The sequence below is a fragment of the Mytilus californianus genome, unplaced genomic scaffold (assembly GCF_021869535.1).
Source record: "Mytilus californianus isolate M0D057914Y unplaced genomic scaffold, xbMytCali1.0.p SCAF_14, whole genome shotgun sequence".
Classification (NCBI taxonomy): domain Eukaryota; kingdom Metazoa; phylum Mollusca; class Bivalvia; order Mytilida; family Mytilidae; genus Mytilus; species Mytilus californianus.
This window is the reverse complement of record NW_026262626.1, coordinates 3,432,269-3,457,749: the sequence shown is the minus strand read 5'-3', so window position 1 is coordinate 3,457,749 and position 25,481 is coordinate 3,432,269. Positions and strand designations below refer to the sequence as shown.

At 34.2% G+C, this 25,481-nt stretch overlaps 1 protein-coding gene across 2 annotated transcripts in view; it reads left to right on the top strand.

The window, feature by feature from the left end:
• The window catches only part of LOC127724021 (uncharacterized), a 46,587-nt gene that overhangs the window by 15,668 nt on the left and 5,438 nt on the right, over positions 1-25,481 (top strand). Inside the window, exon 2 of one of the 2 annotated variants that reach the window (XM_052230770.1) lies at positions 11,401-17,443. The exons of the other annotated variant lie outside the window; for it this stretch is intronic. Within the exon in view, the coding sequence (XP_052086730.1) occupies positions 11,459-13,999 (2,541 nt within the window). The 5' untranslated portion in view covers positions 11,401-11,458 and the 3' untranslated portion in view covers positions 14,000-17,443. Of the gene's footprint in view, positions 1-11,400; positions 17,444-25,481 lie in introns of those variants that run through there. 2 annotated transcript variants of the gene reach the window in all.

The following is a 25,481-nucleotide window of genomic DNA, read 5'->3' as shown; positions in this document are numbered from 1 at the left end:
ACATAGGGGTAAAATGCATTTCTTTGATTTTGAAGAAAATATGACAGGTACAAAGAACATTTCAATGGAAGTTTTAAGCCATTCATTAATATATATTGAAAAGCAAAAATAATCATTGATTAAAGATTTAAGCAAAAAATTACAGGTGAGCAATTCAGGCTCTTGAGAGCCTCTTGTTGCTATTCATTTGAACTTGGGTGGATATTGGTCTCATTGGCAATCATACCACATCTCCTTATATTTATATTAATAGAAAGAATCTTATGATAGTAAAATGTTCAACAAAATACGATATAACAACATGGACGAACTGTCAATTGACCCCTTGTGGGAGTTATTGACCTTTAAAGACTTATTTTTTTACGACAACAAAAAATTTGCGTTCGTATAATGCTATCATGTCGTCATTGTCGTCCGAAGACACATTTGGTTTCCGGACAATAACTATCATGACTATAGTTTAAGTGAATGGATTTCTATGAAATTTTACCAGGAGGTTCAATACCACAAAGGAAAGTTGGGATTGATTTTGGGGGTTATGGTACTAACAGTTTAGGAATTAATGGCCAAAAACAAGCATTTTTTGTAGTTTCTAGACATTAACTTGTGTGTAAGTGTATGGATCTCTCTGATATTGTACCACAAGGTTCCATATCACAAAGGGAAGGCTGGGATTGAGTTTGGGGAGTAATTGCCCGAAATGTTCAGGAATTAGGGGCAAAAAAAGGGCCAAAAACAAGCATTTTTCTAGTTTCCCTCATTTTTTGGGGGGATTTTTTTTTATGACTTTTGGGTTTTTTTCCCAAAATTTTTCCATTTTTAAAATTGATTATTTCTGATTTATTTATATATAAAAGCAACAAATACTGATATGACAGGAGATACACACCAAACAGGGTGTGTAAATTATTATACAAATCTATTAACCAATTTCAATGGGATTAATTTAAAGTCTTTAATTTTTGGGGGTTCTAACCTTGTATTACTTTTTTGGATATTGGGCCCCATTTATAAATTGGTCTACATTGAGGTCCAAAGGGTCCAAAATTAAACTTTGTTTGATTTCATCAAAAACTGAATTATTGCGGCTCTATGATATGCTAAATCTTATTGTGCATTTAGATTTTTAATTTTGGGCCCTGTTTTCAAATTAGTCCATATTAAGGTTTGAAGGGTCCAAAATTAAATTTTGTTTGATTTCAACTGAAATTCAATTTTTGGTGTTTTTTTATATGGTGATTCTAACCATGTTGTTAGATTTTGGAAAATAGACCATACTAGGTAAATTAAATGTCCCATTTCAAATTTTTAAGATCTTTGACAAAATTTATTTTGTGTCAGAAACCTATATTATGTCAAAAATTTGATCACAATCCAAAATCAGCTTGAATATTGTGTCCAAACTTGCCCCAACTGTTCCACCTCTGCAGTCATATCAGGCTGCCCTCGGCAAAGCATTTTATTCTCATATTTGTGCTCTTTTTTTGCAGAAACTTTAAAAGAAAAAAAACAAATTGTAATAGAAAGTGTTTAGAAAAATAATATCTACAAACCAGTCAAATTTGTAGAAATTATCAATTGATCCCTTAAAGTAGTCATCGCCCTTGAAAGAAGATTTTATCCATTTTTAGTTTTTGTAGAACTCCTTATATGTAGAGAGAAATTGTAAATAGCAAAGATGTTAACATGGTTAAGCACAGCAATTTCTGCAAATAAGTCGGAATTGACGAAATGTCAACTGACTTCTTTTTGGAGTTATTGCCCTTAAAAGACCATTTTTTCCCATTTTATGATATTTTTTTTTGCAGAAACAAAGATACATTGTAGATAGAGAGCAACAATATATAACAAAAATGTTTAGCAAAATAAAATCTACAAACAAAGTCAACATGGTTGAAATTGTCAGTTTACCCCTGAAAGGAGTAATTTCCCTTGAAAGATGATTTAAATTTTTTTGCAGTATTTGTACAAACTATAATAGATAGAGAGAAACAGAAAAAACAAAACTCCTGAGCACAATAAGATTTACAAATCAGTCACATGGCCAAAATTGTCAACGGACTCCTTACAGAAGTTATTTCCCCTGAATGATGATTTTTATCCTTTTTTTAATCATTTTTGTCAAAAACTATAGGAGTTAGACATGTTAGAGAGAACTAAAAAAATCAAAAATAAATAATAAAAAAAAATCAGCAAAACAAGATCTACAAGTAAGACAGCATAACCAAATTGTCACACTAGATACCAGGATTTATTGCCATGAAATGATATTTTTTTATTTCAAAAACTTTAACAGATAGGTATAAACTGTAAACCATAAAAATGATCATCACTAAATAAGATCTACAAATAAGCAAACAAAACTGATTACAATAAATGAAAAAAATTAATACCAAAATAGAATTTTATTTTACCAGATGAGCAATTCAGGCTCTTGGGAGCCTTTTGTTTACATTTAAACGAAATGTATCTACAGAATCATTTTAAAGTCGCTTCGACAGGGTTTAACAGACTGAACATATTTTCATTGTACACCTTTGGATGTTGAATTTTCGGGATTAGGTCAGTACATACTTTAGTAAAAAGTTAACTATTTAGATTGAACGTTTAGATTTCATTATTCGGCCAGCAAAAAGATCAGATCCAGTTAACTGATAAAACTATAATATTTGAAGAAGAGGTAAAACTAACTGAGGGGTTATCAATATAGAATAGGATAGAATTACCTGACATGTCATCAGTTACGTCTTTACAAAAACCTTGACGACCTCTAGTCCTATGACTTCTTTATATCTGTTCTTTCCAATCAATTTTGCAAGCGGGCTTCTATGTGTTGAGTTGTAATTGGGATGATTGTAATAATCATATAATTTCCAAAAATGTTATATATATGGTATATACCGAAAAAAATTGTTACGATTTTATTCAAAAAACTTTTCTGACGAAAGGGGACGTACAGCTGAATCCGCAACTGGTGAATTGAAAGATCGTACTCATGGTAACTCTTTGGATTAGAAGTAAAATGATAAAATCTATATTATAAATTGATTCTCACGGCAAAAATGTTACCGCCCATCAAGGTAGGGATTACTTTTGTTATAAACATAGGGAAGTTTATACGAACGTAAATGTGGTTCAAAGGAGCATTAGCTGTCAAATTCATGTTCACCGATTTGAATTAAATTCTCATATTTGATTTATAACATACTAAAACGTATATCCAAATTACAATAAGTCTGAAATAAACAATTAACAATGCACGTATTCGATAATATATCAGCATTTCGTGTGTATTTTAGTCTAGACGCCATCTAATTAACCATCGAGATTACCTCTGAAGAAGACTGCCGACGGTCACATAAACCGATATAATCATAAACATAAATATAAATGGATAGCGACCTCATGCAATTGGACTTTTCTAGGTCTGTTTAATTTCATGTTATAGGTTAAAAAATAAGTTAATCATCGTTTTTACCTGTATAAGAATAATTTTTTTGTGGATCGAATCAGTCAACAAAATGGTTCATCCTGGGAGCGTCTTTTTACCACAGAACACCACAGAATACCACAGAACACTAAAAATATACCACAGAACTCCGAAATAGTAACAATTCAGACATTATAGTTGTTGTTATTTCTAATTATGTCTATAATATGACTTTTATTATTCAAATAAATTAAAATTTTCAATCTAGTGTCGACTCACTATCATTACGCCCCAATTGACTTGGCCTTTAATTGGGTCCATACTAAAAATTAATGTAAGACCAATCATCGAGAAAACCAAAGAATTTTACCACTATAATGTTTTAAATAACCTATAAATTATAGATTACATGTATTTGTATTTAATTGTTGAAAATTCGAAGACTGATTTCCATTTGTGTGTGTGTGTGTATCTTCCTCAAATTTCAAGTGTAAAATTCAAGAAACAAGTGTAGATAAACTTTGTCTGTGGTCAAATTTCAATAATAAGAGAGATAAAATTTAATTGGAAAATTTTAATTTGATAACATCAATAACAAAACAATTCAATAAATACATGGTTAAGGTGATTAATGTCTTTTTTCGGCTCTTTCTGTTCTTGGTCTCTTTCTCTGCATAGGTTTCCTGGCTATTGACTTAGCCTTGTTGACAACAGAATAAAGTCCATCTGAGGAAGTTATGATATTATCATGTTTTCTTTTCTTACTGTCCTGTAGGAAATTAGTGAAGAGCTTTCGTTTTTCCTCATCTGATTTGGTTTTCCAGATGGCATCAGCTATAGTATACTGTTTGTATGAATGAACAAGCATGTAGTCCCCAGAATGATGAAGGGACGACCGAAGATTAATGAACTGGAAGTCCACCATGTCAAATAGTTTATCAACCAAATCTGGGGCATGTTGGGGCTTCCAGATGACTGCCACTTTCATCACCCGGTTCATGGATTCTTCATTGTTGTTCGTCCACAATTGTTTGGTGCCCAAACGCCTATTAGGTGCATTAACGAATTCTTGAACTCTAGGCTTAATACTTTGTTCGTAATACTTCAGGAACTGAGGATAATTTGCGCATAAGTCCTTGAGTTCTGAATCTGCCCTTGCAAATTGCAATGTGTCGTCTGCACTTGCAATTCCGTGATCTCCAAAGATTGTGTTGATGTTTTTTCTTTCTTGGGTGCTGACACCAACACGATCTTGAAGGTAATGTTGTACATTGTCTGTTAAATGTTTCGTACACAATCTTCGTTTGGCGGTTGGGAATGCCTTTTCTATCGCCTTGGTCATCGCCTTTTCATCATCACTGCCGAACTCTATATTTTCATGGAGACGAAGTTCTACATCATTAATGGCTAGTTCCAGTGTGGCAGAAATGTGTGAATAGAAGGCTCTGTATGTTGTGTATGACGCATCCTTGTGTAGAAGCATTGGTCCTGCAAAGATTGGATGGTCTTTGGTTTCTTTTCTATTTACCCGCAGGTTCTTGTAAACAATGGATGTGACATAAAAGCTTCCGAGATTGAATGTTCTGTCAACACCCAGAGGATGCTCGGACGTTTGTGCTAGTAAATGTCTCAAATCTGTTATTTGGTTTTCTGTGTAACACACTATTGCTGGTACTTGATTTTTGTTGTGGATAATTTGTTGTACAAACGGATGTGTATCGAGCAACCCGACAACGGCAAGAATTTCATCCGCAACATTGGCATAAGCAGGCTGTGTTTTAAGTTTATTTCGATACTTGGCATTTCTTATTTGTTTGGTATCTCTGGGTGCATGTATAGAATTGTCTCTATTCATCTGTATGAAAACCTCTTTATTATCTTTTGATGCACATTCGTCAACTACTTTTTCTAACGTTTTTGGGTGGGTTCTTAGTTAATTCTTGCATTTTCTAAAGAGTAGGTACCGGAATATTCATACACTGCAATGGATGGTAAATCATTTGCAAAGGACGAATTAAACCATTTGACGTGTTTTATAAAAGAATTGTTATCTTTAAATACTGTACTATATCGGTGCATAGTAACAATGGATTTAGATTCTGGTTGAGGCGTTATAGGTACAAATAATGTCTTTCCACCCTGTCTAACTTTTGTGCTATATTGGTCATTTTTTAGAAATATGGTCCGGAAATTGTCTGATAATAAGTAGTCTTGGTGGAAGACTTTCCCTTTTGAAGATTCCCATATGCCACAATCATCACAATATTTGGAATGACGCTAATTTGTCTTTCTACTTATGTTATCAACATTGGTAACTAAGAACCATGTGTTTGACTTATTTCCAGGTGGCGCATCTTCAAAAACATGTGACTTCTCTTGGACTGCTTTCCAACAATCTAAAGCTGACAACAATTTCCCATGTTGTAAAATATTGATGTTGTCTGGTTTTGGGAACGTTATGTTATTGTCTGAAGATGTAGGTTCTAAGTCATTTGATGAGACTAATAGTGGAGAAGTACATTCCGACTCTGTTGGAGATGGTGGCGGTTTTGCATTTGGTGTGGAACAACTGGTTTCATCTACGACAAAATGAATTGGCTCGGTCTCCTGGTTTCACTGACTGAACACGGCTAATACATGAGTAACCAATCTCTAGCTAATGGGTTAAATTGAAGGTCACATGAAGACGGATTCACTGAGGTCGAATTATTCACTTGCAAGTGAATAATTCATCGGCGATGTTTCTTAACTTATTTTTGACAAAATTGAACTAAACTGGCTGCTAAAAGCGAATTATTATTTCACTATTTCACTTTCATTAATGATTGAACAAAAAGAAATCATATTTTATTTTTTTTATATCTTGTAGCTATATTGCCCCTCTAAGTCACGAGTCACGAAATGAAGATGCGATTTAAATAACCGCATAATTATATAAAGGATTTCCGATGTATCTATAAAACTTTATTGTTAAGAAAAATTTTGCTTCTGTGCCTACTCTGTTAACAGAAATCCCCTTTAAAAAAAAGTTTGATAGGTGACACCAGCTTGCATAGATAGGATAATCTGGAAGACATATTCAGTTTCTGCTGCAATATTTGCTACATGAAAATTGAAATTTCGCAATGAATAAACTGAAGTCATGTCTTTTAAGTATAATTATCGTCACACACCATATAATTGTCTTCGCCAATCATCTCTACCAATCACTAAATGAGCAGTGAGGTTTTAAGGAGACGTTGCTGCATCTGTGGTATCCTTTTATCAAACATACTATCGTGTTTAAGGCATACAATACAACATGTACAAACTAATTAAGGATATTCCTTATAAAGAAGGGATATTTCACACAACCTGCAGCATAAAAATAATTTGGATATGACATACATTTCTAATTATGTCTGATGACATTATGTTTTTAGTAGTACTTCTTTTTCTTCCTTTTGTTCTTAACGAACTTTGTGTAGATAAGAACTTTTATCTTTTGAAACTGGGTTATGTTATTTGGCATGCAGGTGTATCACCATAAGCCGATTTGTCGCATATCGTCATGCTCATCATGTTATCGTTAACATGGGCTGTTGATATTTAGCACATTGGTACAGCACATGAAATTGTCTTGATCAGATTTTTGGTGGAAGAAGACTTTGAAGTCTTCTGAAACCTTATACTGCCGACTGTCAAATCATTGAACCGTCACCAGGAGTGTTGCCGTATTCTTTTCCGTTCTTTACTATTTCATAACTTCCGTTCCATATCTTGACACCGATGTTTTAATACACATGATCGGTTTCAACAGTTCAAGTTTGTCAAATATCATCTGCATCATTGTATAAACCAAATGTACAGTAAGACTTGAAAAACAAACACTATCGTTAGTGTTATAATTTCTCAATCATGTTTTTATATCTGCCTTTTTATTATGTCAATTATAAGGTTTCATCTCATTTTACATGTACGTTAATTATTATTTACTTGTAACCGGAGGTTTTTAAAGTAGATTTGGTAGTACGCATGCGTTAATTTAATTATTATCAGAAACTAAGTCGAATGATTCAGCGCCCTCAATCCACCGCCGTTTCTCGTTGGAGTAATCGGAATTAAACAACTTGATTATTCGGGTTAATCCAAACCACGTTGGTTTCGTATCTGCGCATGTACATAAATGGGAAATTTAATTGTGCATCCAAAAGTTTCAAAATAATGATAAACAGAATTTTCATTAATTCAAACAATGCATCTTATGTTAATTTCAAGTATCTACGAGGAACGACTTCAACTCAATGATGCTTGACAAAAATACGCGGATTTAGTTGTTCCGTCTGTGTTTAGATCTTTAACGCAACCAAGGCATATTCCGGTTTTAGAAAACATGCGTTTTTTTTAAAACGAAAGTTAGAATATTTTAGTATGTTATTGCGATAATAAAAAGTCAAAAGCACACGTAAATCTGCTGGTGCTTTTCGCTTCAAACAATGCACTGTCAGTTTTATCAATGTACGAACTAATGTCAGTTGACGGAATCAATATCAAAAGTACGCAGATTTTATGTCAATCATTGTCGGAATGTCCCCAATGATTACCTTCATTGCCTTACGTTTCAAAGTTTTAAGTGATCAAAAACGGGATTTAACATATAAATTGTACAGCTTTTTACCGTTATTAGTCATGAAAGTACTCCCATTACGACCCTCGAGTATGGAACCAATAATTCGTTGCCGTCAATCATTCATGAAACATTTCAGAAAATGACCGTTTGACACCTAACGGAAAAGAGCATTCCTTCCCTCGTAATTTTGTGTAAAAATATTAGCCATGTTAGATGAAAAACAAATATTATTAACAACAGAAAATTAGTGGTTCTATCTACTTTTACAGAAAAATGTTCAAGTGAAACCTAATCAATTACTAGTATAATTGCTTGCATCAAGTTGACCATGCTGAGACGAATGTATGGAATTATAGAACATTTATTGAATCTATAGTATTGGTAGATTTTTTAGTTTAATATAGTCAGTTTTGGTTGAGACATGAGTATTATTAAAGAATATTATTTTTGGAAGAAAAAAATACGTCGAAAGCAATAATGAGACAGAGCAGGCTGGGTTGGTGTGGGCTGCTTTCACTGTAATTCAAGTTACCGTGAGATGCACATTCTTCCACCTCAGAGCTATCAGCTCTTTGATTCTTGTTCATTATTGATTTTGACACCTGGGTACATTACCTGTCTCTTTCATTCCATTACTTGTTAAATATTTTGATAACGGTTCATGTTCCCTACCCTTAACAATATATTTTTCTAAATTGTCATGGCAAAACTGGTACAAATTTTGTCCATTGGGGATCATGACATAGGCCTTTAATCGTAAAAGGTTAAATATATCAAACACTGTTTAAATTTCCAGACTTATAAGTATATATATTCTAACCTGTCATGACGAGGCCTTTTAAGTGTATCATACATAGTTTTTGTCTGAAAAAGGAGATTTGAGGTATTTAGGATTCTCACCCATTAACCATATATACTAGTATACAAATGAATTTGCTATGCTCATTGTTTATGTACAAACCTATTGTCGAAGAAGGGACCATCTCCATATTAATTATTAGCCACCTCTCTTCCAAATGAGCTATGAAGTACTACATTGGAGAATGTTAACGGATGACATATATAAATATACTAGGTTAAAGGATGGGCGGATACGATATTACGAACATTCCTGCGTTACTGCAGTAAAATATTCCAGGAACGTTGGAAGCCAAAAGTTTTTGAAAACGTCACAGATGTATAACGAACGTGAATGTGATCTGTATATATAGTTTTCTCGTTTGAATTGTTTTACATTGTCATTTCGGGGCCTTTTATAGCTGACTGTGCGGTATGGGCTTTGCTCATTGTTGAAGGCCGTACGGTGACCTATAGTTGTTAATTTCTGTGACATTTGGTCTCTTGTGGAGTGATGTCTCATTGGCAATCATACCACATCTTCTTTTTTATACTTACGTCAAAGCTTATTTCGTCGTAATGAATCCTCAAAATATTGAAATTTCAATCTTTTTAATTACCTTCTTTTATGGAATTCCTAATAGTCTGCAGATTGAAAAATCATTTTGAAAATATGATTTAATAATGATTTCATATGATTGATTGATTGATTTTGTCTCGCCTTGACGGAGTCAAAAAGCGAGACATAGGTATGCTGTTTCCGGCGTCGTCGTCGGCGGCGGCGTCAACAATGTATTAGTTTGTGATTAGGTCTAGTTCATGGTGAATCACTAGTGGTAGGTCAATGATATTTGGTATGCAGTTGTATTAGCATTGGCACATCTCATTACCATGGAGATTATTTGGCCCCGCCCCCTCAGTCAAGGTCTATAGACTTTGAAAATTTTGCTAAGTTTACATGTATTAGTTTGTGATTAGGTCAATTTATGGGGAACCACTAGTGGTAGGTCAATGATATTTGGTATGCAGTTGTATAAGCATTGGTATATCTCATTTCCATGGATATTATTTGGCTCCGCCCCCTTAGTCATGGTCTATAGACTTTGAAAAGTTAACATGTATTAGTTTGTGATTAGGTCAGTTCAAGGGGAACCATTAGTGGTAGGCCAATGTTGATTGGTGTTCAGTTGTATAAGCATTAGCACATCTCATTTCCATGGATAATATTTGGCCCCGCCCCCTCAGTCATGGTCAATTTAATTGTAAACTTTTGCTTAGTTTACATGTATTAGTTTGTGATTAGATCAGTTGAAGATGAACTGTTAATGTTAAGTCAATGATATTTGGTATGCAAATTTATTATAAAGCTCCAACCCTGATCATGGTGCATTGACTTTGAAACTTTTACATAGTTTACAAGTTAATGTTTGTGTTTAGGTTTGTTTTAAAGGGAACGACTTATAATAAGTCAATGGTATTTGGTATGCAGTTGTATTAGCATTGGCACATCTCATTCCATGGATATTGTTTAGCCATGTACCTTCAGTCATGGTTCATCGACTTTGAATATTTGCATAACTTACATGTTAAAGTATTGCTATTTTAATTTCAACATTTGCATTATCAAAATTACAATAAGGCGAGACTTATCTCTGTGATAACAGTTTATCTTGCTGAACGTCGATCAACAAAAATGTTTTGCATATCTAGGACGAGAACAAATAAACATATAATGCAATAAGTAGATTCTACAAATAGGTCGACCAGGAGGAGGGTGGAGAATATTTACTATCACTGGAATATGAGGTCTGAATCATAGTTTTTTGCAATGGTTATTTAACATGCAAAGTCCTTTGAAACGATCTTTTAAAATAATGGATTGAAGACGTTTTCAAAAACATGAGGCTTATAATTTAATACGTCAGACGCGTGATTTGTCACTGTTAGATTCATCAGTAAAACAGTTGGAAAAACAAATCAGTTACGATGTTAAGGAGAACTGAGCACGAAAAAAATTATGCTAAATCTTGCTAAGGCCATCTATACATGGAGTTTAAATGATTCCAATTTTATGAAAAACAAAAGAAAATCACCGCACCATTGATATTTTATGTCAGCACATAAATGCTAGCCTTGATACATTCACGTGTAATAAATCGTTGTTGTGTGAATTATTTTTTTTCTGCCAGGACATGATTTTTTATCAGACAACTTGACGATATGAAAGGGTATTTTTGATAATTTTCATACCCCTGCTTCAAAGAAAGGGGAATACTGCTTCCGTCCTATATAATATTCGTCGGATTTTTCTCGGGAACTCATTATCACTGCTTCTTGAAATTTTGTATTATGTCTTATGTAGGAATGCTATACTATCTGATTCGTGTAAAGTCATCGCTCTTTCATTCTTTTTAACGAATACTTATATGATCTTATAGCGGTCGATATCAATAGTTAACAATAGCTCACAATTCATATTGTACATCAAATCTATGCGCTCACTGAAGTGCTCTTAACGTTTCAGGTGAAAAGAAATCTTTGGCATTGGAAAGATACAGATTCGGAATAAAAAGGACTTAAACATGGATTCGATAGACAGAAATGCAATCAACATCAGTATAAAAGAAGAAAATGTCGATCATAGTAACGATTTAGGATATGGAACTACTTCCGAAAAAACCAAGCATTCAGATACTGAGATTATAAGACCTTTGCATCTTTTTTCTCATAATGATGCACTCAATCTCGTGCGATCTAACGATATATTAAACAACTCATCTACATTAATTGGTAATTATGTAAATCAAGGAAATACAGGTAAAATAAAAATCAAAACTGAACCAAATAGTGATGTTATATCTAAAAATATTGAAAAGGAGAGTAATGTTTACAATAATCAGAACAATAAACTTGAGGAGAAAATTTCAAATGTAAAAGCACCATTAATATCTACTGAGGATACCCCAACTGATACGAAAACAACAGATTTGTTTCAGGACCTTTCTGTATCTAGATATGATGAGCAAAACAAAGGAGAAAAATGTAACATCCAACATTCTTCTGGTTCAACATCTAACGTAGTTCTGGAGTTTTGGGAGGTCGACAAATCAGAAATGTCGTGCAATGTTGTGAATAGTTCATCACAGCTCACAGTATACAAAGTGAATGAAAATGAGACCAGCCCTGAAACAAAACAGAAAGACAATGTAACATCACCATTGGATATTTTAAAATGTTTTAGGACAAATTTAAAACAAAGTGCACAATCATTGATTGAGGAAAACACAGGAAATAATGAAATGCGTCAAAGATGTCTTAGTTCTAAAGGATCGGATCAAATACCTTTGACACCGGATACATGTAACTCAGAAATATTGAAAAATACTACTGGGAAGCTTTTGTCGGAAAAGTCACTACCATCAATTCTTAAACATCGACGAAAAGTCAATATAGTATATAAGAACATATCGGAACCAACTCAAACCAAGGTACCGAAGTGTTGTTCTGCCCCAAGGAAAATAAAACCAATCACGAAAGTAGAACAGCGGTTTTTACAAGATGGTTTAGGAAAAGTTCAAAATGACCAAGTAATTGATAATGTATTATTAGATAACGTTAATAGAAGCGCTTTCAACCAAGTAGCAAACCAACAAACTTCACTGGATCCTTCTGTCCTATGCCCTGAACGGATCGCAATGTACTCAGAAAGTATTGATCATGATACTCCAAGGATAATACAACAAAATGATATAGAACCAAAAAGTCCCAAAAACACTAGAATTGTATATGTCAAAAATAGTGTAGACAAGAGGTATATGGAAGATAATAATAAAAGAAAGGATTCACAACTTGTGCGTCCAGAATTTGTAAAATTACCGTCTCGGATACCTGATCATAGAAAGAAGAACCTCATGAGCATACTACTTAAACCAGTTCCAAATGTCTTACCCAAAAATGCACCAGCTAATGCAAGTAAAACAACTCTTCCTGTTCAAAATTTACCAACAGCACCTGCAACTGACATGGTGAGTTTAATAAACAATCCCCCTCAGTATTCGAATCCAGACAAAGACGCTGCAAAACAAGATGCAAACCAGTCTTCATTACAGTTTTTACCGACTGTCTCATGCCCTGAACGAATCGAAATGTACTCAGAAAGTTTTGATCATGATTCTCCAAGGCTACTACAACAAAATGATGTAGGATTAAAAGGTTCCAAAACCACTAGAATTGTATATGTCAAAAATTGTGCAGACAAGAGGTATATTCAAGACAAAAATGAAAGAAAGGATTCACAACTTGTGCGTTCAGAATTAATAAAATTACCGCCTCAGATACCTGATTATAGAAAGAAGAACATCATGAGCATACTACCTAAACCAGTTCCAAATGTCCTACCCGAAAATGCACCAGCTAATGCAAATAAAACAACTCTTCCTGTTCAAAATTTACCAACAGCACCTGCAACTGACATGGTGAGTTCAATGAACAATTCCCCGCAGTATTCGAATCCAGACAAAGGCTCTGCAAAACAAGATGCAAACCAGTCTTCATTACAATTTTTGCCGACAGCTTTATCACACAGCTCACTTCAGAATAGTATAGTTCTTTTGGGTCAAAACCAATCATACAGTATTTTACCAGACAATTTAATTACTACAATGCAGCCGATTACTTATATTCCCTTGATTGTCCCACTAGAATCTATCCCGCTGGAATCAGCATTAACTCCGCTACCTCTCGGCAGTAAGCCATTTCCGGTATCGTCTGCTCACTCAAATCCGGTAACATTTTCTAGCGAAAACTTGCAACAAATAGCAGTTGAACAAAGGTTGAATACTTCATCAGATGTTATTGTAGTAGGACGTTCACCCGTTAACCAAACTATTCATCACAATTCGATTAATAGCTCAGGAAATTTATCAAATACAGTAGGCTTACAACCAAATTTGTCTTTTTCTTCACTTGGTAATAGCGTCCAACGCAACATTTATCTAAAACTCCGTCATTTCAGGTATCACATGGGAACATGGCACACACGCTTTCTTTTGATGCAAATGACCATAAACATTCACTACCAAATGACAATTCTTCACTCACATCAGAAAATCGACAATTATTAAATTACCAGTTGGCACAAGGTTTGACAGGACGATCAGAAAACAATTCCAATCAGTTACCATTGGAAGAGAGTTTTGATGCACAAATAAAGTGTGAAGCAAAACATTCACCTTTGGATTTCACGCTAAATGATACAGTAACAGAGTCTTCCACTCACTCTTCAACATTTAAAGCAGGCATGAATACACCAGAAGAAAGAATTGACGATATAAGCTTAGACGAACTTATTGGAACTCCGCAACACGTTAACTATGAAACTCTACAAAAGTTGAAAAACAATGTAATACAAGAGCAACTGTTACGACCGAAAATAAATTGGAAAAATCTGAGGCGTCCAAAATATTTAGGAAATAGATGGAAACGGAAATGGCCTTCATCATATCGCCTGTCTTGGAAGAAACGAAAGTACACAATAACTAAACCACTTGTTTTAGATAGATTAATAACAAACCCACTTGTTTTGAATAGATCAAAGAGATGTTGTGCTGATTGGTATAAAGCTCCCATGCCGTCAAATGTTTTCCATAATGGTACTGAAGTGGAGTCACCTGATTTGAATATTGTAGTAGAATCAGTGTATTCATTATCTAATGTCTCTAATGGAACTGACAAAGCAAATGACGACCTTTTACACTGTAAATGGTTTTTGAAAAGACAACGTTCATATTTTATAAATAAGTTTAAACGGAATATGAAATTGTTTGGCATTAGAAATTGTAAAGAATTTATAGACCCGAAATAAAGTGCTCCATGTTTTGTTGTTCTGGATTCATTAAGAAACTGTCGGAAGACAACATTAGGAAACTGTCGGAAGAAAACAAAGATATATACAAAGAAAATTCAGGCATGCACGCGACAATGCAGAGACAAGGTCGTAGCCGATTTCTGCTATAAAATATCCAAAGGAAAGATTATGAGGCATTACAAGCAAGAAATGGAACGGAACGAAAATGATAATGTGTGAACCAGATATATGACTGTGATAAAAGAGGATCGACAGATCTTGATATTATTACAGATGAGATTATGACATTATTAAAAAATGTTTTGTTCGTAAATATGGTTTATAACTCAACAGGACAGACAAGTACACCGCTGCTAACAGATATCAAGGACCTGATTCAGTTGTTTTCGAGAATAGTGGAGACAAATGATAATGAGTTCAGGCAAGCGAAAATCGCGAATAACTCAATACTTGTAAATGCTTCAGAATTGGAAAGTGGTAATGTATCGGCGATTGTAAATGAGAAATTAAGACAAGAACGCAAAATAGAAGCTTTGCAGTTTCGAAATTCTGAATCAAATACGCCACCGCCAGATTTAATTTTTATACGACCTTTTGACTTTTTCGTCGTCCGAAGACGCATTTGGTTTCCGGATAATAACTTTAGTTTTATAAAAGATAACAGTTGTTAACAAATGAAAATAACACTTTGTAAGTTTCGTTCGTCCAAAGCGCATTTTTATACGACCGTAAAAAAGTTTTTGGGTGGATTTTTTTTTCATAAATGTTTTGTTTTTTTTCCCAAAAAAATCTTCGATTTTTACATTGATTATTTCTGATTTATATATAAAAGCAACAAATACTGATATGGCAAGTAATACACTCCAAACATGTTGTGTAAATTATTATTTATAACAGATTAACTAAGTATTGCACAATAGCACGGTATTGAGCAATAGCAAGAAATCTTCAATTTGAAAATAAATACAAACCTTTTAACCAATTTCAGTGGAATTAATTTTAAGTGTTTAATTTTTGGGGGTTCTAACCTTGTATTACTAATTTGGGTATTGGGCCCCAGTTTTAAATTGGTCTACATTGAGGTCCAAAGGGTCCAAAATTAAACTTTGTTTAATTTCACCAAAAACTGAATTATTGCGGCTCTATGATATGCTGAATCTTATTGTGCATTTAGAATTTTTTTTGGGCCCTGTTTTCAAAATAGTCCATATTAAGGTTTGAAGGGTCCAAAATTAAACTTTGTTTGATTTCAACTTAAATTAAATTTTTGGTGTGTTTTATGTGCTGAATCTAATCATGTTCTAAGATTTTGGATATCAGTCCAAACTAGGTAAATTAAATGTCTCATTTCAAATTTTTAAGATCTTTGACCACATTATTTTTTGTCAGAAACGTATATTATGTCAAAATTTTGATCACAATCCAAATTCAGACACTATCAAACTTGAATATTGTGTCCAAACTTGCCCCATCTATTCAGGGTTCGACCTCTGCGGTCGTATCAGGCTGCCCTCGGCGAAGCATTTTATTAATTTATCGGATGATTTATCTGTAATTTTATCAGAATCGTCTGACGTTGAAAACGAAACGGATGAAATAAAGGCGAAGAATGTGAAAGTAGCAACAACAATGATGATAATGACCTCACTGCCTTAATTGCGAAGTACGGATACACAGAAGAAGTTCGAGTCCCTGGTCAGACGTGTTTAGTGTTGATTATCGCAACGCATCAGTGGAGACAGCTGCTAACATCGATTCGCCATGTGCAAATGAACACACAATTTGTCTGCAATTTCAAATACTAATTAAAAAAACAGAACGTTACAAAAACAACACCGAGGAGGAACGTTAAAATGGTTTTCAATTTGACACTCTAATCAGACAACGAAGGATAGAACCTTCATATAATTTGCGAAAGAGAGCTCATAAGGAAATGTGTAAGTATGACTCGAACAGCACACTTTCGTCTTGTTCTGAAGAAGATCTGTCGGAAGACACATCCAATGTTTAGATCTCTATTACCGAAAGCATTATGCAACACTTACAATTAATGGAAGGACTAACTTTCCGACAGCATGCAACATTATCCTACAGTTGAAATAGTTGTCCCGATCCGGAAGCTACAAGAATTTAAAAGCATGAAGTCTTAACGGAATGTTAAATCAAATTTCTTATAAACATAAGAAAAAAAAGTAAGGGAGCTATCCGATCAGAATCAAATTGATAGCTCAGTTATAGATATTGAGATAGTTAATGACGTAGCTGACAATCGCAACGGGAAACCCTTGTCCACAAATGATGTAGGTACGTTCAAGGATGTAACCGATCGGTTGGTCACGGATATTTTCCAAGAATCACAGACAATGGGTTAAGAATTTTCGACAGAAAGCAATTTGGAGACGATCAGTCTAGAAGATGAAAATGAAAGTGAAAAAGATGACAACTAAAATATTGTTAAGTTACAATTGATACGATTATTTCATCGTAGAAAAGCAATGTTTTAGAAAAAAAAATCGACAAGTCACTACTTCAAATAGTTTTATATATTTGATTAACGTAAGACCTGCTAGACGTAAACCTTATGCAGGAGAAATATTACCGGAGAAACACTACAATTATTTAGTATTACCGAAAAAACGGGAAAATTTGAAAAAGATTGAACAATGTATAATATATTTTTGAATAAATTGTTGAATTTCAATTTTTCTGTCAGAAAAAAATTTTGTTATGACATAATTGACTTTTAATGATATATTTTTATGTCTGGCGTAATCTCAGCATTATTTTAAGAACTTACTTTGTCAGTAAACATGGTAAAACACATATATACTGTAAATTCAGAAATTATTGCGTGCATTTATTATTGGGAATTTAGAAGAACAAACTAAAGTGCGAGATTAATTATTGCGAATTTAGGAAAATGTGTATGCAGTTATATTAATAAGGTATCAGAGTGCGAGTTCTTATTATTGCGATACCCATTCAGTCGCATTATTCGCATTAATAAAAACTTACTTTTCTGAATTTACAGTACTTTTCTTCGGTAATGCTCCATGAATTTTAGAATTAAGAAGTAAAAAAAATGTGTCCCCATAAATATTCTGAAAACCATCATGACCATGCTTGAATGTTTGAATGCGAATACTGTACAGTTTAATCGACCATTATAAGAACGAGACAAAACTAGAAGCAACATGATAGCTGCATGGATATATAACTGCAAGTCTGAGATAAGATGTATATCAATTGACAGTCCGATAGGTCAGTCATTTTGGCTTTCAAACTACTTGAGACTAAAAACGTTGTAGAACCAAATGCTGCATTGATGAAAGATAACAGTTGTTAACAAATGAAAATAACACTTTGTAATTTTCGTGCGTCACAATCGCATTTTCTGGATTTAAGTTCATCAGCATGCAGTTAGTTATGCCTTACAACATATAAGACAGTGTGAGAGCATCTCTTAATACTAGTATTAATTATCTATACAAAAATTGAATCCAGGTCAACCAAATTGTTATATTACGTGTCATGGCGGTCAGCATTTATCAGAGGAAGCCAGAGTACCAGAGAGAATCACCGGCCTTTGGCAGGAAACTAATACAAGAAATTGACATGCCATATTTTATAACGATTTCTATGGCTTTTTTTTCGGACTGAGGGCAATATAGGTCAACCTTTTTTAATTTTTAAAATGGCTGTGTAAGTTGTACACGCCAGTCTAACAGAAATTACATGAGCTGGATCTTTTTTTCAAAGAGATCGACTGAAGTCGACTTTACATTATTTTTACAGTCACCATCACAACTTGGTTGCCCAAAATGATGTCTCGGTACCTCAGTTTAGTGATGACATGTTTTTAGTGGTCTTAGACTTTCAGATACCAGTAAAGTCGTCTAATCTGTAATTTTACCGATTGTGTACTATTATAGATTTTGACATTTTGACCGAGTGTTAATTTGCATGGCGAGTGATGCATGCATTGCAGGAGACGTCTCTCTCATCTTGGAGTTCATGCGAATTCCTCAGTTTTTATTGGTTACCTTGATTTGTCTCTTTTTAATCGATTTACGTGATCTAAACATTGGTACTACTATCGCCTTAATTTACATTGAGTAATAGCTTATCTGTAATTTGTATACTGTTGTTGCAAGGACTACATGTCTGACCGATGTCATTAGACCCTGACCTCATATTTATTGTTCAGCGATCAATATTGATATAATTATTAGACCATTTTCGCAGTTTATACAAGAAGAATGTCAGTTTATATAGTCCGTATAATCACTGTTCGTTTGCGAATTATGTTCCCCTGTCCAAATTTAAATATTCGAAGAACAACGTTAAGTTTCCTCGCCTATGTCATTTTGTTAGTTACTAGGAGATTAAGGACAATTGTATTTGGTATACACAATAAATAAAACATTACATGTTTTTGACGGGTCAAATCAACTGTTCTATCCATTACAACCATAAAACTACACTTAACGAGATTGAAAGAATGATTTGAAATTGGGTTTTTTTTTTTGGCAATTTTTCCTTAGACTTCTACCTCAACATTGTCAATAACACTTCCCTGCGAAATTTGTTATCCAAAGGTCCGAAATATCGTGAGCCTAAATCCATCAATTGGAAATACAACTTCAAAATACTGATGGATTCAGTCGAGGATTATGCCAGGCAATGGGCTAAATACCCACGCTACGTCAAATTTTAAAGATCCAAATGTTGCAAAGCACTTGTCCTACCTCCATGACAAATATGTTGTTGTCCCCGCAGATAAAGCCCCAAACAACATCGTTTTTGTGTGTAAATATCATTACATAAACTGCTTGATAAATGAATTAGGTATTGACAATTCATTTGGAAACCTAACATATACCCTCACGACACTTACCAAGGAGGAAATCCTGGATAATCATAGGTCTGTTCTATGTTCCTTTGGAATTTCAACCAAAGATGAAGAACTAGATCTTCCATCACTGTATTGGATACCTAAACTACATAAGTGTCCTGACAAACAACGGTATATTGCTGGGTCTTCCAAGTGCTCCACGAAACCTCTTTCTAAATTATTAACATCTATTTTATCAGCAATCAAAGCCGGGATCCAAAGTTATTGTGAAACTGCCTATTCTAGAGGTGGCGTGAATCAAATATGGATACTAAAAAATTCCAAAGATCTTTTAGAGTTCATACAATCTAAGACTCTGTCATCTTGCAATAGTATTAAAACATTTGATTTTTCTACACTTTACACAAGTATCCCCCATTCCAAACTAAAAGACAAATTGAAAGAGTTGGTATTACTTTGTTTCATTAAAAAGAATGGCGAACGTAGATACAAGTATCATGTCTTGGGGAGGGATTAATCCTACTTTGTAAAGAATCACTCTGATTCAAACAAAAAATTCTCTGAAACTGACATTATCAAGATGCTTGATTTCTTGATTGACAACATATTTGTTACGTTTGGAGGACGTGTTTTTCAACAGACTGTCGGAATTCCAATGGGAACCAATTGTGCCCCTCTTCTTGCCGACTTTTTTCTTTGTTATTATTAGGCTGACTTCATACAGGAACTTCTTAGGAAGAAAGATAAGAAGTTAGCAATATCCTTTAACTTTACGATCCGCTATATAGACGATGTTCTCTCACTAAATAATACAAAATTTGGTGACTATGTTGAACGAATCTATCCCATCGAACTAGAGATAAAGGATACTACAGATACAGTTAAGTCTGTCTCACAAGGAAGCTATTAAACCAAGAGTTCCAAATGGGGAAGTTGAAATCATCCCTTCGTAAATTTTACGGACGCCATCACGTGTTGGTTGACCGTTTCACAGATGATATCGGATATGTTCCTTATGTCGTAACTACAATATCCTTCCCTTTTCACGAATGTGACCTACCGAATTAGACTATTTACCGGATTTGTAATAACATAAGCAATACGACGGATGCCACATGTGGAGCAGGATCTGCTTACCCTTCCGGAGCACCTGAGATCACCCCCAGTTTTTGGTGGGAGTTCGTGTTGCCTGGTCTTTAGTTTTCTATTTTGTGTCATCTGTACTATTATTTGTCTGTTTGTCTTTTTATTTTTGGCCATGGCGTTGTCGGTTTGTTTTCGATCTATGAGTTTGACTGTCCCTCTGGTATCTTTCGTCCCTCTTCTACAGTAAACCCCTATGTTCTATTTTTAGACATGAGGCCATGTTGGTTGGATGGCAGAGTCATCGGATACATTTTTCAATCAAGATACCCTATGGAAAATTGTGGCTAAGTTTAATTCTATTTGGCCCAGTAGATTAAGTGGAGAAGGTTATTGTAAAAGATTACAAAAATTTACGAAAAAATTGACTATAAAGGGCAATAACTCCTTATGGGGTCAATTGACAATTTTGGTCATATTGACTTATTTGTAGATCGTACTTTGCTGAACATTATTGCTGTTACAGTTTATTTCTATCTATAATAACATTTAAGATAATAACCAAAAAGCTGCAAAATTTCCTTCAAACTACCAATTCAGGGGCAGCAACCCAACAACGGTTTGTCTGATTCGTCTGAACATTTCAGTTCAGATAAATCTAAATCTGATGAACATTTATATTTAATGTCAGATTTCCTCTAAATGCTTTAGTTTCAGAGATATAAGCTAAAAACTGCATTTTACCCCTATGTTCTATTTAGCCATGTTGGCCATGTTGGTTGGCAGGCGAGGTCATCGGACACATTTTTAAACTAGATACCCTTATGATGATTATGGCCAAGTTTGGTAAAATTTGTCACCGTAGTTTCAGAGGAGAAGATTTTTGTAAAGGTTACAAAAAATTACGTAAAATTGTTAAAAATTGACTATAAAGGACAATAACTCCTTAATGGATCAATTGACAATTTTGGCCATGTTGACTCATTTGTAGATCTTACTTTGCTGAACATAATTGCCGTTTACAGTTTATTTCTATCTATAATAATATTCAAGATAACAACCAAAAACTGCAAAGTCTTTTAAATTACCAATTGAGGGGCAGCAACCCAACAATGGTTTGTCTGATTCGTATGAAAATTTCAGGGCGGACAGATCTCAACTTGATAAACAGTTTTACTTCATGTCAGATTTCCTCTAAATGCTTTAGTTTCAGAGATATATGCCAAAAACTGCATTTTACCCCCTATGTCCTATTTTTGACCATGTTGTTTGGCAGGCAGGGTCATCGGACACATTTTTATACGACCGCAAACAATTTTTGCGGTCGTATATTGGTATGACGTTGGCTTCGTCGTCGTCGTCGTCGTTGTCGTCGTCGTCGTCGTCCGAAGACACATTGGTTTTTGCACTATAACTTTAGTTTAAGTGAATGGATCTGTATGAAATTTTACCATAAGGTTAAATACCACAAAAGGAAGGTTGGGATTGATTTTGATGGTTATGGTACCAACACTTAAGGAATTAGGGGCCAAAAATAAGCATTTTCTAGTTTCCAGACAATAACTTGTGGAACGGTGTATGGATCTCTCTGAAATTATACCACAAGTTTCCATACCACAAAGGGATGGTTAGGATTTGCTTTGGGGGGTTATGGCTCAAACCGTTTAGGAATTAGGGGCAAAAAAGGGAGAAAACAAGGTTGTCTTGGTTAATGGACAAATACTTTAGTACAAAACATAATTTAAAGCAGTGTAAGGGAGATCAATCAAATACATTATTTGAATTACCTCCCTCACACTGCTTTTAAATTATGTATAAAGTAATGGTTAATGAACAATTTAAGACAATTTAAAACAGTGTAAGGGAGGTAATCCAAATACAACGTTTTGATTACTTCCCTTACACTGCTTTTAAATTATGTTTAAAGAAATGCATATAAAGGAAGACCAGTAAAAATATCTGCAAATGTTGCATCTTTTTTTTCTACCAAAAAATCTATATGAAAGATTTGGCACCATATTTTAAATTCTATATAGATTAAGTAAGCACTATGGTAAATTTAAATGGGTTATTATGGTTGCAAATTCCATTGGAAATTTGAATTGAGATTATGACCATATCTTGAGGGAAAGATTTTTTGGGGGGAAAAAGGGGGGGGGGGGAGAAATTGTGGGGGGTCAATTTTTTCTCATTTCAGATTTCAGAAATTAAAAAGAATTATTCTTCAAATATAATTTTTTTTCAAATTTCAAATATTGAAAAATTTCAAGAAGTAATCTTTAATTGCACAGTATGGCGCAGTAGATTTGAAAAACTTTGACCACATTTATTTATTTGTTATGCCGAATCTGACCGTGTATTTAGATTTTTAATTTTGTGTCCAGTTTTCAAATTGGTCTACATTAAGGTCCAAAGGGTCCAAAATTAAACTTAGTTTGATTTTAACAAAAATTGAATATATGGGGTTCTTTGATATGCTGAATCTGAACATGTATTTAGATTTTTTATTTTGGGTCCAGTTTTCAAGTTGGTCCGAATTGGGGTCCAAATTAAACTTTGCTGAATCTAACCATGTATTTAGATTTTTTATTTGTGGGCCCCGCTATCAAATTGGTTCATATTGAGGTCAAAAGGGTCCAAAATTAAACTTTGTTTGATTTCATCAAAAATTGAATTATTGGGGTTCTTTGATATGCCAAATCTAACCGTGTATTTAGATTTTTAATTTTGGGTCCCGTTTTTAAATTGGTCTACATTAAGGTCGAAAGGGTCCAAAATTAAACTTAGTTTGAGTTTAACAAAAATTAAATTCTTGGGGTTCTTTGATATGCTGAATCTAGACATGTGTTTAGATTTTTGATTATGGGCCCAGTTTTCAAGTTGGTCCAAGTTGGGTTCCAAAATTAAACTTTGTTTGATTTCAACAAAAATTAAATATATGGGGTTCTTTGATATGCTGAATCTAACCATGTATTTTGATTTTTGGGCCTCGTTATCAAATTGGTCCACATTGAGGTCAAAAGGGTCCAAATTTAAACTTTGTTTGATTTCATCAAAAATTGAATTCTTTGGATTCTTTCATATGCTGAATCTAACCATGTATTTAGATTTTGGATATTGGACCATAATAGGTAAAATAAAAAAAATTTAAGTTCTTAGACCACATTCATTCTGTGTCAGAAACCTATGATGTGTCAAATATTTAATCACAATCCAAATTCAGAGCTGTGTCAATCTTGAATGTTGTGTCCATACTTGCCCTAACTTTTGAGGATTCGACATCTGCGGTCGTATCAAGCTGCGCCCAGCGGAGCATTTTATTAAAACTAGATACCCTAATGATGATTGTGGCCAAGTTTGGTTGAATTTAGCTCTGTAGTTTCAGAGGAGAAGTTAACGGATGACGACGACGACAACGGACGTCAAGTGATTAGAAAAGCTCACTTGACCCATTGGGCCAGGTGAGCTAAAAAGAAGTATACAAGATTCGAGAACTGGGAACTGCTAAACCCTATATTTGCAATGACAAAAATGGTAAAGGTCAGAGGCGGATTTAGAGGGGTTTTCAGGCCCCCCCCCCCTTTTGTGGAAAAAAATTGGTTGATTATATAGGGAACTGGAGCGGGCCCCTCTTAAGCAGTCAGTGGGCCCCCTCTTATGAAAATTTCTGGATCCGCCACTGTAGGTGTTCTATACTCAGCTCAGTGAATGCGATTAATATATTGTTTTAACTCAGCTCCTCGATATAGATGCAACTGTGGTCAATCCTCATTTTACACCACCTACTCTCCATGACGTTTCCATTAACGACCTTTTGTCATTTTATACAGACGCTGGTGGACATTTATCACATCCGCACGAAGCTATATTTACTACCCCTTTTGAAACTCCATTCTCGGTAGAACTAATGCTAGAAATAAACCTGTCACAAATAACCATTCAAATGTTCAGCTATCTTCTCGGATAAAGCCCGCCACATTCTTTTTTTATTAGACGGTTGTCACTTGGCATTACAGAAGATGCAACTATTTTTTCTCTTGGACGATATCCTTTATAATAAATCCGTTTAATCGAAATAAAAACATCCCTACTTTAACATGTTTAAAGATCAGTCTTTCCCTATCATACCTTATACCTTAAACACCCCTATTGCAACTAAAATTTCAATTGAACACACGTGCTGCAGGATCTTAAACATCCTAGTGAAATATATTCTACTTCCCCATTCATATATACAAAAAAGTCATGTAATAGTCAGCAGATTGAAAAATCATTTTGAAAATATAATTTAATAATGACGCTGTATGATTGATTGATTGTTTTCTTGCTCAACGTCGACAAACAAATATGTTATGATATCTAGTACGAGAACTAATAAACATCTTAAACAATATATGAAGGTCGACCTGTAAGAGGGTGGGAAATATTTACTCTCACTGGAAAATAGGTATGATCGATCGTTTTTGCAATGGTTATTTAAAAGGCAGAGTCATTGGCAACGATCATATAAAATAAGTCAAAGATTAGGGTTTATATAAGTTTAAATATAAGATAACAGATTGATTGCACTTTTAAATACTAGGCTTATAATTTAATACGTCAGACGCGCGTCTTGTCTGCATGAGATTCATCAGAATCGCTTGAAACAAAACAGCTGAAAAAAACACCAGTTACGAAGACACGTGGAGGAGCACAGATGTTTGAATGATTTTAATTTTATGAACAAGATTAAAAGAGAATCATCGCATCAACGATATGTTATGCCAGCACATGATTCCTAGCCTCCGATACACTCGCGGTA